Below are 14,059 nucleotides of genomic sequence, written 5' to 3'. Positions count from 1 at the left end.
AACCGAAGTATCTAACCGACCGATAGCTTCTGTAATTGGGTTAGTTTGTTTTGTTACATTAGCTTTGTCGTTTGTGTTTTTCAAATTTGTGTGTTTTTGTTTACCCACCGTGACACTTATTTGTGTTCGCACTCTCTCTGCTGCTGTAATGTGTGAGTAATTAAATCATTATTATATCAATCTCTCAACTAAATATTTTATCAAGACCTATACGATATCGTGATCGAGAATCGAGGATCATGTAAATTTATAGTCCGAGTTTTCTGTGACTCTTGTCACCCCATTTTGCATATTTGGACATTTATGTTGGGGTGTAGGGACAGAGTCCATTCCCTATCGAAAGGTTGGAACTGGCCGACACCATTTGGTGTCGGCTTGGAATAGCCGCTTACTATCCGTCCTAGCAAACTTGAACAACCTTTCGTCTACATATATCTGCATGAAATCGAAAGGAATATGATTTATTTTCTCGCACATCGTAAACATAGCATTCGTCATGTCTTTCATCCGCTGATAGACGAGACGAGACGAGACGAAGGAACGTCGTTGCTGAAATTTGACGTGGATATGGCCATTTGCATTCCGAGTCCCATGACATTACAAATTTCTCAACCTACATGTCAGTGACAGCAAAGGCCATATAGTCACGTGATACGGACAATACAAAAATTTCCAAAGTTGTTGTATAAAGAATTTTGATATATTATATACGTCACTTAATGTTTGTAAATAAAAATAACGCATACTTAATTCTCAACATATTTATTCTGAGAACAACGATCAAACATGTCGGTATTACTGCAGGGCGGAGAAAACCATTTTAAAGAAGTACCGAGTACGTGTCAGAAATGTTTCTGTTGGTGTCACGTGACTACCACATTGACATTTTCGGTCGTTATTTTCACAATAAATATTTTGAGAACGTTTTGTTTTTTCATTTTATATAAAAATTACGTGACTCATTTATGTGTTTTCCTACAGAAACACTATACATGGTTTATTCTTGATATCACGTGACCGTATGACCTCTGATGCCATTGACATGTAGGTTGCAAGAGTTGTGTAGTCACGTGACTAGGAATGAAAATGGCCAGAACAAAGTCAAATTTCAGCAACGATGTACTTTTGTCTCCTCTGTCAGCGGATTAAAGACAAAACGAATGCCATGATCGCAATTTCTGAGAAAATAAATCATATCCTATCTAGATGAAAAGTCGTTCAAGTTTGCTGAGCCGGCTAGTAAACGGCTACCCCATGCCGACACCAAATAGTGTCGGCCAATTTTAACCTTTCCATAGGGAATTTACTCTGAGCCTACACCCGAACATAAATGTTCAAATATCAAAAATGGGGTGGCAAGGATCAAAGCAAACTCGGACTAGTAAATGTATAGTTATAAATCCATGTGGAGTAGATTGTGTTTTTGAATAGAAGTTTTTGAACTTAATCATGTCCATGTCCTCACTACACCAAGTCTGATGAATATCACGCAGAGTGTATGTAACGACTCCATGAAACACAACTAAAATATTGCAGTTATCTCTGATCACTTGAGATATTTGTGTATATAGCTGAGTAACAAATATAAAATCGGCGTTTTTATGTCTTCTTCGAGAAAATACCTGAGCAGGATTTGACAGTGTATCATACATTACATCATCGTATACCACGATATTTTTAATAAATCGATCGAGGTCATCTTCAGATGAGATTTCATCAATATCGGTGATAAAATCAATATCATTGCCGTCCTCATCCAACAATACTGCATTTTCATTACAAATGTTAAGTACATCGTAACATCTCTGATCATCAACTGACAAAGCTACTAAATTCAACTTATCCCATTTGAGCCATTTCATTATCAGATTAAATAATAATTGCGTCTTACCAAACCGACATTGCTTTGATAGAATTTTGTAGCGCTGGATGATGTTTTACTGGCTCTTGCTTTCGAGTCATTGAGAAATAAATCACATCAATGTTGTACACATATAATAAATAATATGGATCTATATTGTGTTCGATGCACACCATTCACCCCCTCAAGTGGATTAACAACAATAATAAAAACCGCGCACTTACAGGCAAGTGTGTGAAATGTGGTACAAATGAATATAAATTTATTTCGTCTTGTACGAAGACAGGTGGTGAGATCGCTGCTTCATTAGGAACATTACCAGGAGCCCCAGGAGAAAAAATACCTTTCTGGATATAATTATTGTGAAAAAATACCTTTCTGGATATAATTATTGTGGTCCTGAAACTCGACCTGATATCCGACTTGACGACCGAGATCAACCAAGACCTGGAGAGTATTCAATATATGCTCAAGCATGTCAAGTTCATGAGATAGCTTATAAGAAACTATTTATATCAACGACATATTGCAGATGTGAAGTTGATTTAGTCGTTAAATTCCATTTTAAAAAATCTTTCAGAGAATTATTAGCTAAGTGGTTGTTAAGATCTGCGATGAAAGGTAAGCTAGTATTAGGGGTCGGTAATTAATAAACTGATTATTATAAAATAATGGAACCGATTTATTATAGCCCAAGAGGATATCGGAAAGGTAGAGAAGCAATTAGTAAACTTGCTGATGCAGCAAATGTTACACGTTCTGTTGCTGCAAGTTGGTTAACACGACAGGCAATATGGCACATTTAGCTACCACCACCTAAACAAATTAAGTACTCACATTTTGATGTCCACACTGCTAATGAAGTTCATCAAGCAGATATTCTATTTTTACCACACGATACTATTAAAATTGGAAGACGTCAATCACGTACATACAAATACGCGTAGGCTGTCGTTGACGTTGCAAGCAGATATAAAGAAGCAGAACTAATACCAACTAAAACAGCAGCTGAAACTGTATCTGCTTTCGAATGTATTTATCACCGAAGACCCTTACGATGGCCACAACTATTATAGATTGATCCTGGCAAAGAATTTATTGGTGCAGTATCATCTCTGATGCAAAAACATAACGTCAGAATCAGACGAAGACATACTGCAGTTCATCGTGATCAGGCAATTGTTGAGCGATTTAATCGAACACTTGCTGATCGGTTACTTGGATATCAATATGCAAAGGAAATAATTGAGAAAGATATGAGGTCTCGTGAATAGGTTGCAAGATTACCAAATGTGATAGCTGAATGTAAAGAATGAAATTACTAGTATAATTTCTATTAAACCCGTTAGTGCGATTACAAAAAACATATACCGATACAACGACATGACTTTTCAAAACAACCAGTACTAGGTAATGTAACAGTAATATATTTAAATGAACCCGGTGACCTTGAAGGTGGTATTACGACACGAAAATGTTCTCCTGCGTAGTAAGATCTGAGGGTAGACCTGCAATATACAGACTAGAGTCAACTGCTCCTCAACTTGGGTTTGTATGTGAACTATTACAAGTAATTCTTGAAGACACACAATTACCACCGCATTCACTTTTATAAACTAGCACCTCGACATCGATTACATTCAAGACAAGTCAGCATCACATTTTCGCGTGTGTGACCATGATTACTATTAATTCTATCCAAGGTAAATTGTCTTGAATTATTATTTCAATATTGACACAACATTACTGTGTTACAGCTTTTACAGCTAGCACAATGAATATTCTACCGTTGTTGCAATGCCATCATCGAGATCAAAGTCGCGCTTAATTTGTGTCACACTGTTTATGACTAATTTGTTTTTTACTATATCATCGTTAGTTTCCTGAATTTGATTATCATTTTCTGTGAAGTCTATGATAACCCTCCGCAGCTTAGATATTCTTCTGACTCGAGACACTGAGAGATAAACTAAGTGTTACCATTCGATATGATCATCGACGATGCAAACATAGAGATGGTTAATCCTTATTATGAATGAATTGTCAATGCGTATCCTAGAGTCCAATGAGTTTTGTACATAAATAACGCGCTCTCAACAACACTGACAGGAACTAAAACAATATATTTCAACAAAAGTTTTTGTTTCTCTGACGAGCCTGGTATATCAGCTTCAATATTTTGTCGTCGCGTATCTGTTGGTCGATACCACGATGGTACGGGTAGATTTGAGATTTGTTCTTTATGTAGCATAACTAGTTGTTCTTGAAGTGTATCACGAACTATCTTTCTACTTGCAACTATCAAATCAGGTGGTCTTCATATTTTCAAACAATTGTTTATAGGAGTTTCTGAAATTATTTCACGGATTATTTTACATTTAATTTTATTCGGTTGTAGTCTGCTTGATTTCTTAAATTCTCAATTCTGGATCAAGCGCTGTAAGATCATCAGTTATTTCTTCATAATAATCCACACGGTCTTTTAGCCATTTATGTGGAGACAATCCAACTAAAGGCTGGGGTTGACCATGATCGCCACACATTATCACAGCAGTATTTTTGTCGATAACCAACAAAGAAATATTTTTAACGTTTCTAATGAAACGTTGCATATTTCATCCCAAACAATAATCCTTAGAATATATTTCTCGCCCATTCGTTCATGAGTCCGTGTATCTCCGTTCCATTGAAAGAATTTGTGTTAAAAACATGATTCAATATTTCTTTCTTTCATTTCCCTTGCGAGTCTGTGTGTAAGTGTTAATACAGATATATCAAAATTCCAAAATAATTAAATCACACGAGTTGTTTTACCCGAATTCCAGGTCCATTAAGATAAACAGTCTTATTTCTGGTCACATGATCATAAACTGATGGCGCAGATGAAAATTGTAATATTTGACTTTTTTCGTAATAAACATGCTTAATTTCAACGTCGACGAATTCAGAATTAAGTATATTTTCTTGTTTTATCCTCCATTCATCCCATGATGCATAAGTGCCGATAGTTGTTTCAGCAATCTTGAACTTTAATTATCAAATGTTTCCGTAGCGACTTTAACAGCAAACTCAGAAACTATTTTTATAGTTGATAATAGACTTAGCAAACGTACGCGAGCATTAAAGATCTTAAATGTGTAAACTGCGGTGACTCTCCATCAGTTTAATTCACAATTGTATCTAATTTAGTTCGTCCGATAATTTAACGGTAGTTCGACTTATAAATGTGTTTATATTCGTTGCATCATCAGTTATAAAATCGAGTACAGCATCATCTATAATTAATCTTGTACAATGTCGTTTATGATCATATGATCGTCTTCGAGTGAATTTACCGATTATTTTTCTGCCAAGATCTTTCGCGATTTTATTCTCAAAATCATATTAGGATTTCCATCTACAGAATATTTCTTTTGTTGTGGTAACCAAACTTGGTTCTGCGAACTATATGATATAATTCTTTCACTTACAATGAATGATATTTTTTACATCGAACATCTATCGGAATAATACTCTTGGCACCCACATTTTTTCTGAAAAATGTTTGCCAAACGAGACATAACAAATCGGATGAAGATCTTCCGCAAACTTAAATGACTCGATACAAGCGAATCCGTTCAGGTCAACATTTCGTAATGGTCTATTCATCGATACTCGGGTCATCTCGTGCATTGGATGTCCAAATCGCACAAAATACTTAGAACACTCTCCCATTCCAAGAAACTTCCCAGATAACATGAATTCATATCAAACGAGATAAAAATCCTTGTAATAGTATCTGGTATTCCTTATTCGACACAAATCGATATTATATCATTAAGAAAATCAAACCTCGTAGGATTCCACGAATGTTTCTCTCTAGCAAATTGACCCTCGACTGATGGAATTGTAAAACTGTTACCTAGCAACTTTTCATGCATGACATCTTCATAGGTGTATTTTGACGCAATATCTTTCATTTCTTCGTGGAGAAATTCTGTGCGATAAATATCTTGAATCTTTCGTATAAACTGATCATAGTTTCCATCATCGGAGCTCTGAAATAGCCATATTGATACAGGATCACTCTTACTTATTTCGTTAATAAAATCAAATATATCTCCTTGGCATAATTAACAATTCGATTACTACATGAGTCCACGCATGCGCGCAATCATCAGTAATTTTAATCGGAGCTCCTTTCGATTTATATTTCGATTCGTATAAAATCTCTCCTGCTATTGTTTTTAATCTTATTAGGAATTTTAGTTTCTTTCCTAATTCAGCAACATCATTTATTGTAGCTCCTTTATCCTTGACTGATTCAACCCATTCTTTATTTTTCACGTCGTAGATCTGTTAATTTACTTCCGCGTATCGCGTTTGTAAATTGTTCTATTACTCGTTCGGTTACATAATTTATTTTCGAAAATTACATCGGTTTTAGATCATCAACGCTGGGTTTATCATTAAACAATTCATATGTGAGTTTCAATCATTACAAACACGACAATTCGAGGATAGGTATAAATTCCCAGTAGAGTATCGATTCATTAGGCTTATCCAACAGTCTATGTTCCAATCCTTAGCTACAGGCAAAGATAAAGAAGTTAAAAAATTCGTATCTCTCTAATGCCCGATTGAAAAAAAATTATGTCAGGATTAGCTCACGAATACGAAACAAAATAGTTTATTAACACGCGTGTGAGGGAGTTGAGAAATATTATGGGAGATCGCGAAAATGAAAGCGCTGTCATAAGTGATTGTGAAAGTGATAAGTGCTGTCAGTGACTGTAGTAACAACGTCAGTGATGGAGATTGGGAAGGTGAAAGTAGTGACACTGGTGAAAATGAAAGTTATGGCAACTGAGGTTCCTGTCGTGACAAGTGATTGTAAACGTGAAAGTTAATATTTATTCAGATTAACTTTTTTAAATTCTGAAATATTTATTCAGATTTATATTTATCTTTGACTTTTAAAGGGATTCAAACTTTTTAATTCTACCTGATTATTATTGTTACAGAACTGTTTAATTTTTTCTTATGTTGATGAGATTTTCTTTGTTTTTAGTACCTATTACCACATCAAATTACAAAAGCTGACAGATTTTCTAAATTTCGAGAACCGTATACCCCATCAAATTCTAAAATCTGACTGTTGTTATTTTATGTATGTCATTTACATGAAATCATGACTAGAATCAGTAAAAACTAAATTCTGTTACAATATATTTGATTTCCTCGATTGAAAATCAATCACAGTTGTGAAGATCTATGACCTTACATAGAAATGTATACTCAGAATATTTTATTTCAAATCAAGAAGGTGTCCGGATTCGTCAGTAAGTTTTAAAAGTATTTTTGATAACGGATTATGACAACGCAGATAAACCGGATTAATGGGTTCTTGTACGATCAAATATCCAGGAGGTACTTGAGGCATACATGTATATTAAACATATCCTTGCTGGGCCTGACTGGAGTTTTCAAGATCAAGATAACTGCCATCATTTGCATCACATAATAGATTGACTGCAATCGTGGAAGTTATATTAACAATTCCTGGTGAAATATGAAGACGTTCACCGTACGGATTATTGTTATGTGTGGGAATACCTGCCGGTGGATTTATTTTTCTCCATGCAGCTAATGATTAGGTCGTTAATTGAGTTTTTTTAACTCATCGGCGTTAAGTCCTGGCAGTATCAATTTTGGTAGATCTGCCTAGGTTATTTTAAGAAAATAGTGTTTTAGTGTTATTGCATTTCGGAAAACTTCTATTTCAACGACAATTTTATTTATATATTCAAGGTCTGATGCAACCTGGTTTAGATGTTGTATTGTTTCAATGATCTGTTGTTTTATATCATCATCATCATAATACTGAGATAGAGAAGAAAACTTATTTCGTAGATCTATAAGTGATTTAGAGTATTCAGACCGAATATTTTCGAAAAACAGACATATTAGTGTGATGTTTGTCTATGATTGGTTTTCTCCCTTCATTATATTCCATATATATTGTTATTCCTAAATCAGGAAGTTTTGTACCATTAGAAGCAATAGAAGTACGTTCAATACTCCACGGATAACCTTCCCGATATTCTGGAGGTTTAATATTTTTTTAAATTCGTGAGTAAAAAAATCAAAAAGTTTTGCTTCTGGTGGTACTTGTTATTCTGGCGGAATTTCCGGTATCCTAAAACACTTTGGATTGATGAAAAATATATATACAACATAATCTTGCGAATTTATTTCTATCGCAGCTGATAATGTTGGTTGATGAACATTGATAGCAACATTATATTCTCTTTCCGTATTGATTTAATTCTACGCTGAAATACATCGTTGATTTGTTCGATTTGAGAAATGCCTGTGGGAATTCCAATAACTTGCTAATCAGGAGTTCTGTCATCTTTATTCTTATTTGCAAATACCAGTGAATTATTTGTTGGTAATCCGCCGAATGATTTTGATCTGATATTTGGCCATCTGTAATATAATCGTCATTGTGCTAGCGCTTTCTTTTCGCTGGAATTGCATTGAAAAGTTGACACTAAATTCAGGATAAGTCGAACTTGCTGATATCATCGTTGTTTTTGACCGCGTTGTATCAACAACAATATATTGTAGTAATTCGATGTAGTTGACATTATTTTATTATTATTATTATTATTATTATTATTATTATTATTATTATTATTATTAGTATTATTATTATTATTATTATCATTATTATTATTGTCTAAATCCTGATTTTTTTAATCAGGCGTGGATTCTATCACAGTCATTACTTCCTTGTAAATATTAATCATCTCCATGAACTGAAAATCTGATATTTTGTCCATCACTAAGACTTGATGATAATAACGAGGAAAATTTGGAGTATGCCATCGTCGCTGTGTGTAATGTTTTTATATGCTCATGCAATTTTACATTTGTTCATGTACATATTTTTTGCAATAATATTAAGATTGCCAGCAATTGTTGCAGATGAAACACAGATTGTTACAACTACTGGTGATGTCATTGTTATTACTGATAATAATATACCAATTCCACAGCAGAAGCCGAATACACAATTGTGTCAACAACATCTATTCGTCTGCAGTTCACTATTACCGTATATTTGTCAACGACAGTTTTAATTTTGTTTGCCATTTGCGTTCTTCATTGTATCAATACGTTGAACGTTGATTGGAATGCTCATTATATTTTAAGGTGGGAATTTAGGAATTTAACTACTAATCGAAGACACAAATAGTAAATCAAGCCATTTTTTCTTTGAGTTACACAGTAAATATTTCCTCGTCGTTTTGCTCCAACATCAATAACATAGATCCAGAGGATCCAATTAGTGGATAACGCCGTGAAATTGTGGTAGATATTGTAAATGTCGTAGCGCCAAGTACTGAGAACCTGTATATACCGGTAACCTCAGCGCGATGTTTGATAAATTTATTAAGTGGTGACCATAAAGCTTGTCCAGACGCTACTGTATATACTACACTGTCTGTAATATTTTTATATCGGAGAATTTAATATCGATGGCTGGTGGACTTCCCAAAAATTAATGATCAGATCTTTTATTATTAGACATATTGAGAGAACCAGTCGTTGCATCACCGGACTTTCGTACTCGACCATAATATTATCTAATATCGTTGACATAATAAAACCGGATATAATTTTACGTGCGTCGTAAGAATAATATTGATAATCACGTATTGGTTCAGCTTTAAGAACTGGTGCTTCCATATCAAATATACGTCTAAACATTTTTATTAAAATTATTATCATCTAACACGAAGACCACTTGCGGAATTTCCATTTTATGTCCTTAAACTTGCATTTATATTTTTGTTTGATTCATTTGCAACCTGAATTACTATCTTACTGACATTTGCAGGTATAACTTAATTAGCCAAATCCGCTAACTTTTTTTTTTTTGCAGCCTGATGTATTATTTTACTAACATTTGCAGGCCTAACTTCAGGGCTGGGTAATTTTACTGGCTGTGGGTTTCTGCGTATTAATCGTGCTAATATATCTTTGCTGAAAATGTTTTACTAGCAACAGAACTCAATGACTTTTCACCAACAGCGTCAATAGCTTTCATTCCTAATTGTTTTGCAATCGGTATTGCTTTTGAAGCTATTCTCTTAAATAAACAACCAGCCTCGGACTGACAAATTAACTGTTTTAATCGCTGTAATAATTATTGGCGATTTCATTAACGAGTGATCGATACACAATAATATCCATGATACCGGCTGTAAATAATCTTCGACAAATATCAGAAAGTTCCTTAACAATTTCTGGAGAATTTTTTTCCAGCACGTTTTCCTCCAATCAGAATTTCTAATCGTTCAACATCAGAAAGAACATTGTTAAGACAAATAATAAGGCTACTTCACCGAGTAAAAGAACCGCTTCCAGTAGCACCAGGAGATGTGCCAAATTCTTCATCATATTCTTCTTGCTGTTCTACATTATCTTTAAATTCATTACAATTTTGGTCATCATCGATGACAGAACTAAGACCATAATTGATGAAATATACATTTTTAATCCAATAATCTTTTGTCCAAGATCTAGCATATTTAAGTATTACATATTAATTTATTTGGTTATATTCTGCAGCAATATTTACTAGTTCATTGTATATTGAATTTTTAATAGTGAAAAAACCTTAAGATGTAACTTTAGTTTTAACATCAACTTCAGTTTCTGGTTGAGATTGTGGCTCAGGATGAGATTGTAGTTTAAATAACTCTGTATAAACATTATTTACTTTTTCAATATATTCTCTATATTTTGGCTCAAGCTTTCTAGCCTGTTTTTGTAATATATACGATATATTGATTTATGAAAATTATTAATATTTACGCTAACATATGTAGGCTTCAAATTTTCAGACTTTTGAAGAAAACTCATCGCTGCAACACTATGTACATTTCCTCTTTAACGTTTTCTTTATCAATAAAATCTTTAATGAAACTTTATCAAAATGTATTAATCAATTCAATATTTTCTTTTCTTATTATAGGTTTTGGTTTTGGTTCTTCTTCTTTTACATAGCACGAATTTCACCAACAGCACCCTCAAGAATTTGTGGTTGAGCAGCAGGTATTACACCGGAAGATCTTTTAATTTTTTAAAATTTTTTAAAGTTCTTGTTGTTGTCTTTTCAGTTTGCTTAGCCGTTTGTTTTAACATGGGAAGAAGACATTCAGTAGCTTCTGCAATTCTTTCATTAATCTTTGTAACAGGTTTAAATAATTGCTCTATACCTTCTATAAATTCCACTTGAGATTCTTGACGTTCTTGTAGGTTTTTGTCGGACAGCATCACGAACAGGAAGATATTTTCTAATTGCTTCTAATATTTTTCGAGCTAATCTAGCAGTATATGATTCCATTATTGATATAATAATGATTTAATTACTCACACATCACAGCAGCAGAGAGGGTACGACCACAAATAAGTGTCAAGGTGGGTAAACAAAAACACACACAAAGTTTGAAAAACACAAACGACAAGAAGATAAAGTAACAAAATAAACTAACCCAGTTAGATAAACTCTCGGTCAGTCAGTGGCTTCGGTTTGACGTTATTTACCTTATTTTTTTTTCATTTTCGTAGGAAGCTTTATTTTTCAAAAATGGACCTTCCAGCAAGTGGTCAATTCACCCTCTCTGCTGCTACTATTGACCTATGCCATACCGGAATTACTGCAGCTGTAATGATATGCGGATCTTAATAGAGAGAGAGAGAGAGAGAGAGAGAGAGAGATTGTTCATTATTTGTGAAATCAATACTTCAATTTCTTCAAGATCTGGTATTTATGTCAATGCGGGTTTTGTATTTATTTATTTATTTATTTAGTTATTTATTTAGTTATCTATTTAAGCATTTCTGCTTCTGATAACGAGAATCTTGTTTCAGGCGAATATTTTGTACATTATGCACTAGCATCTTCAACGATGACATAGTACCGTTCATTGAAAGCAATCTCGCTCTCTCTGTCTGTCTGTCTCTCACAGTTGATATAAGATCTACAAACCTAGACAGAAAGCAGACTTTGCAAATATAAATAAGATAACAAAGAATTAAACTTTATAAATAATTATATTTTAAACAAAAATGTAAATGTCTGGGCGAATGGAGTGTAATAATAGCAATAATTGTGACTTTTCATAGTGAGCTCAGACAAGCGGGTGTTAATAAAACTTAAAAACGGTTTCTGTGTTTATAGGAATAGGACTGTGCGAAAGCATTATTGGTCCACTCAGCTGGTTAAGAATGAATTTCAGAAATAATCAGAGAATTGTATGCGTCTCAAGTTAGAGTATATCGAGAAAATGCCCGTTCTTTTGTGTTCTCGTGTGTAAGATTTTGTTCAGGTTGAAATATAGTTGACATTGAAGTTGAAACGATAAATAGACTTCTGATTGGACAAAAATGTAATTACTTGATAATTATATAAATGTTACCCAATGGAAGAACGATGTTGCTTTATCGCTCGTATCCGATCATGTAAATGTACTCGTAGTTCATGCCTGGTAATGCGTTGTGTAACATATTTTGGAGGCAAAGATTGTCATAATGATATAACCTACTTTTTCCACCTGAACAGGTAAGCAATCGTGTTATGGTAAGATTCTTGTACGAAAACATGGATGAGCAAGACTGAATATTATACTTGACAAATTGTAGATGAGGGAAGTACATATAAACGGGTAAGTACATAGGTAAGAGGGGTTTATGATAATAGGTGGGTAGAGAGGTTAGCCAATATGTTGGTAGGTCAATGGATTAACTTAAGTAGGTATATAATGTAAAATTTATACTTAATCGATCACAAGATACAATAATGATGGCCACTCCTCTTTGTTACTTCAAACACGTGCGTGACGGTGTAACAAATAGATCTCAATATAAGAATAAGATTTGACGGTTTAAAATGTACCAGGTCAAGATAAAACGTGCCCATAGGCAGGTATACAAAAACATCATCACCTCAACATTCAATATAGTAGAAGAAAGACATTTCGATTTCATATTTTATCTCAGAATAAAAATTAATCTTTCATTGTATAGAACAGTTTGCGAATTACATCTCTTTGTATATTCCGTTTAACCAATGGTACTCTTTAAGTGAAACCAGGACTCGAACAGATCAATAGGATATAATTGGATTCGAATAGGTAGGCACGAGACTTGGAATAATAACGACGATGATAAGGACATCAGTAACAACATTTCGTATGGTGCCTATACGCCTTTGCCTCAAAAGTGATTGGTTATATGATGATTTAAGGAAGCTGTGAAATTTACTGGCATATTTACATACAATCAGCATGAAGAAATTTCACTACCTAGCAATGTAGGAGAGAGAGAGAGAGAGAGAGAGAGAGAGAGAGAGATACCTCCAACGTCGAAAACAGATTAGGACTATTATGAGTTAATCCAACATTTTTCAGACGGAATTCCTCCCGAATGCCCTCTTTAGAGCACATTGTCTCTCTTATATTCTTTTTCCTGAGGTCCAAACTTTCAAGTCACCAGGGCATGAACTAAAAGGATTGGCCCTCACAACTGAGTGACTGAAACGAAAATAAGACCACAAGAACAACATTACTTGTAATTATACAGGGGTAAAGTGCGTAAACGCATGACCGTGTTTTATGTTGAAGTACCTTTATTCAAGTACTGAAAGCCGTTTACAATTGAGTTAGGACTACATGACATACAGGCTTTACTGCATCTGTAATGACGCGTGGAGAGAGAGAGAGAGAGAGAGAGAGAGTAATTTATCCCAGAAAATGAGTGGTCGTTACATTGAAGTCAATACTTTAATTTCCTAAAGATCTAATATTATGGGACACTTACTTTTCATCTTTAGGAAAACATAACAAAATGAAACTTTGAAATTTTAGATTTCCACTCAGTTTTACGGGTTTGCATGGCATCAATTTATTGAAAGTTCATCGAGGACGTGCCTTTTAAAATCAGAAACGAACTGAACACAAGAATATGAGAGAGAAAATACGACGTGTAAAGAAACACTTGTGTGTGTGCGTGTCTTTGCATAAATTATGTTTTGATTGGCATTTATATTCTTATTCAGTCGCAAACAGTGCGATTGGTGTTCTTTGATTTCATTGCGAGAGAGTAATACATTTAATTCACATCGTCTTTTAGAATATAAACAAA

At 34.0% G+C, this 14,059-nt stretch overlaps 1 protein-coding gene across 2 annotated transcripts in view; it reads right to left on the bottom strand.

Annotated features, from left to right (window-relative positions):
• Positions 1–13,502, bottom strand: part of LOC149787508 (protein rolling stone-like) — a 30,168-nt gene extending 16,666 nt beyond the window's left edge. Inside the window, exon 1 of one of the 2 annotated variants that reach the window (XM_089973628.1) lies at positions 13,273–13,502. In XM_089973628.1, coding sequence (XP_089829754.1) covers positions 13,273–13,362 — 90 coding nt within the window. In that variant the 5' untranslated portion in view covers positions 13,363–13,502. The remainder of the gene's footprint in view (positions 1–13,272) is intronic. The other variant, XM_089973627.1, reaches the window with a different exon arrangement.
• Positions 13,503–14,059: the final 557 nt, after the last annotated feature.

Source organism: Sinohyriopsis cumingii, chromosome 11, assembly GCF_028554795.1.
Source record: "Sinohyriopsis cumingii isolate HCF-2022 chromosome 11, ASM2855479v2, whole genome shotgun sequence".
In the NCBI taxonomy this organism is placed as follows: Eukaryota; Metazoa; Mollusca; class Bivalvia; order Unionida; family Unionidae; genus Sinohyriopsis; species Sinohyriopsis cumingii.
The sequence above is the reverse complement of the archived record's forward strand: the minus strand, read 5'-3'. Positions and strand labels throughout refer to the sequence as shown.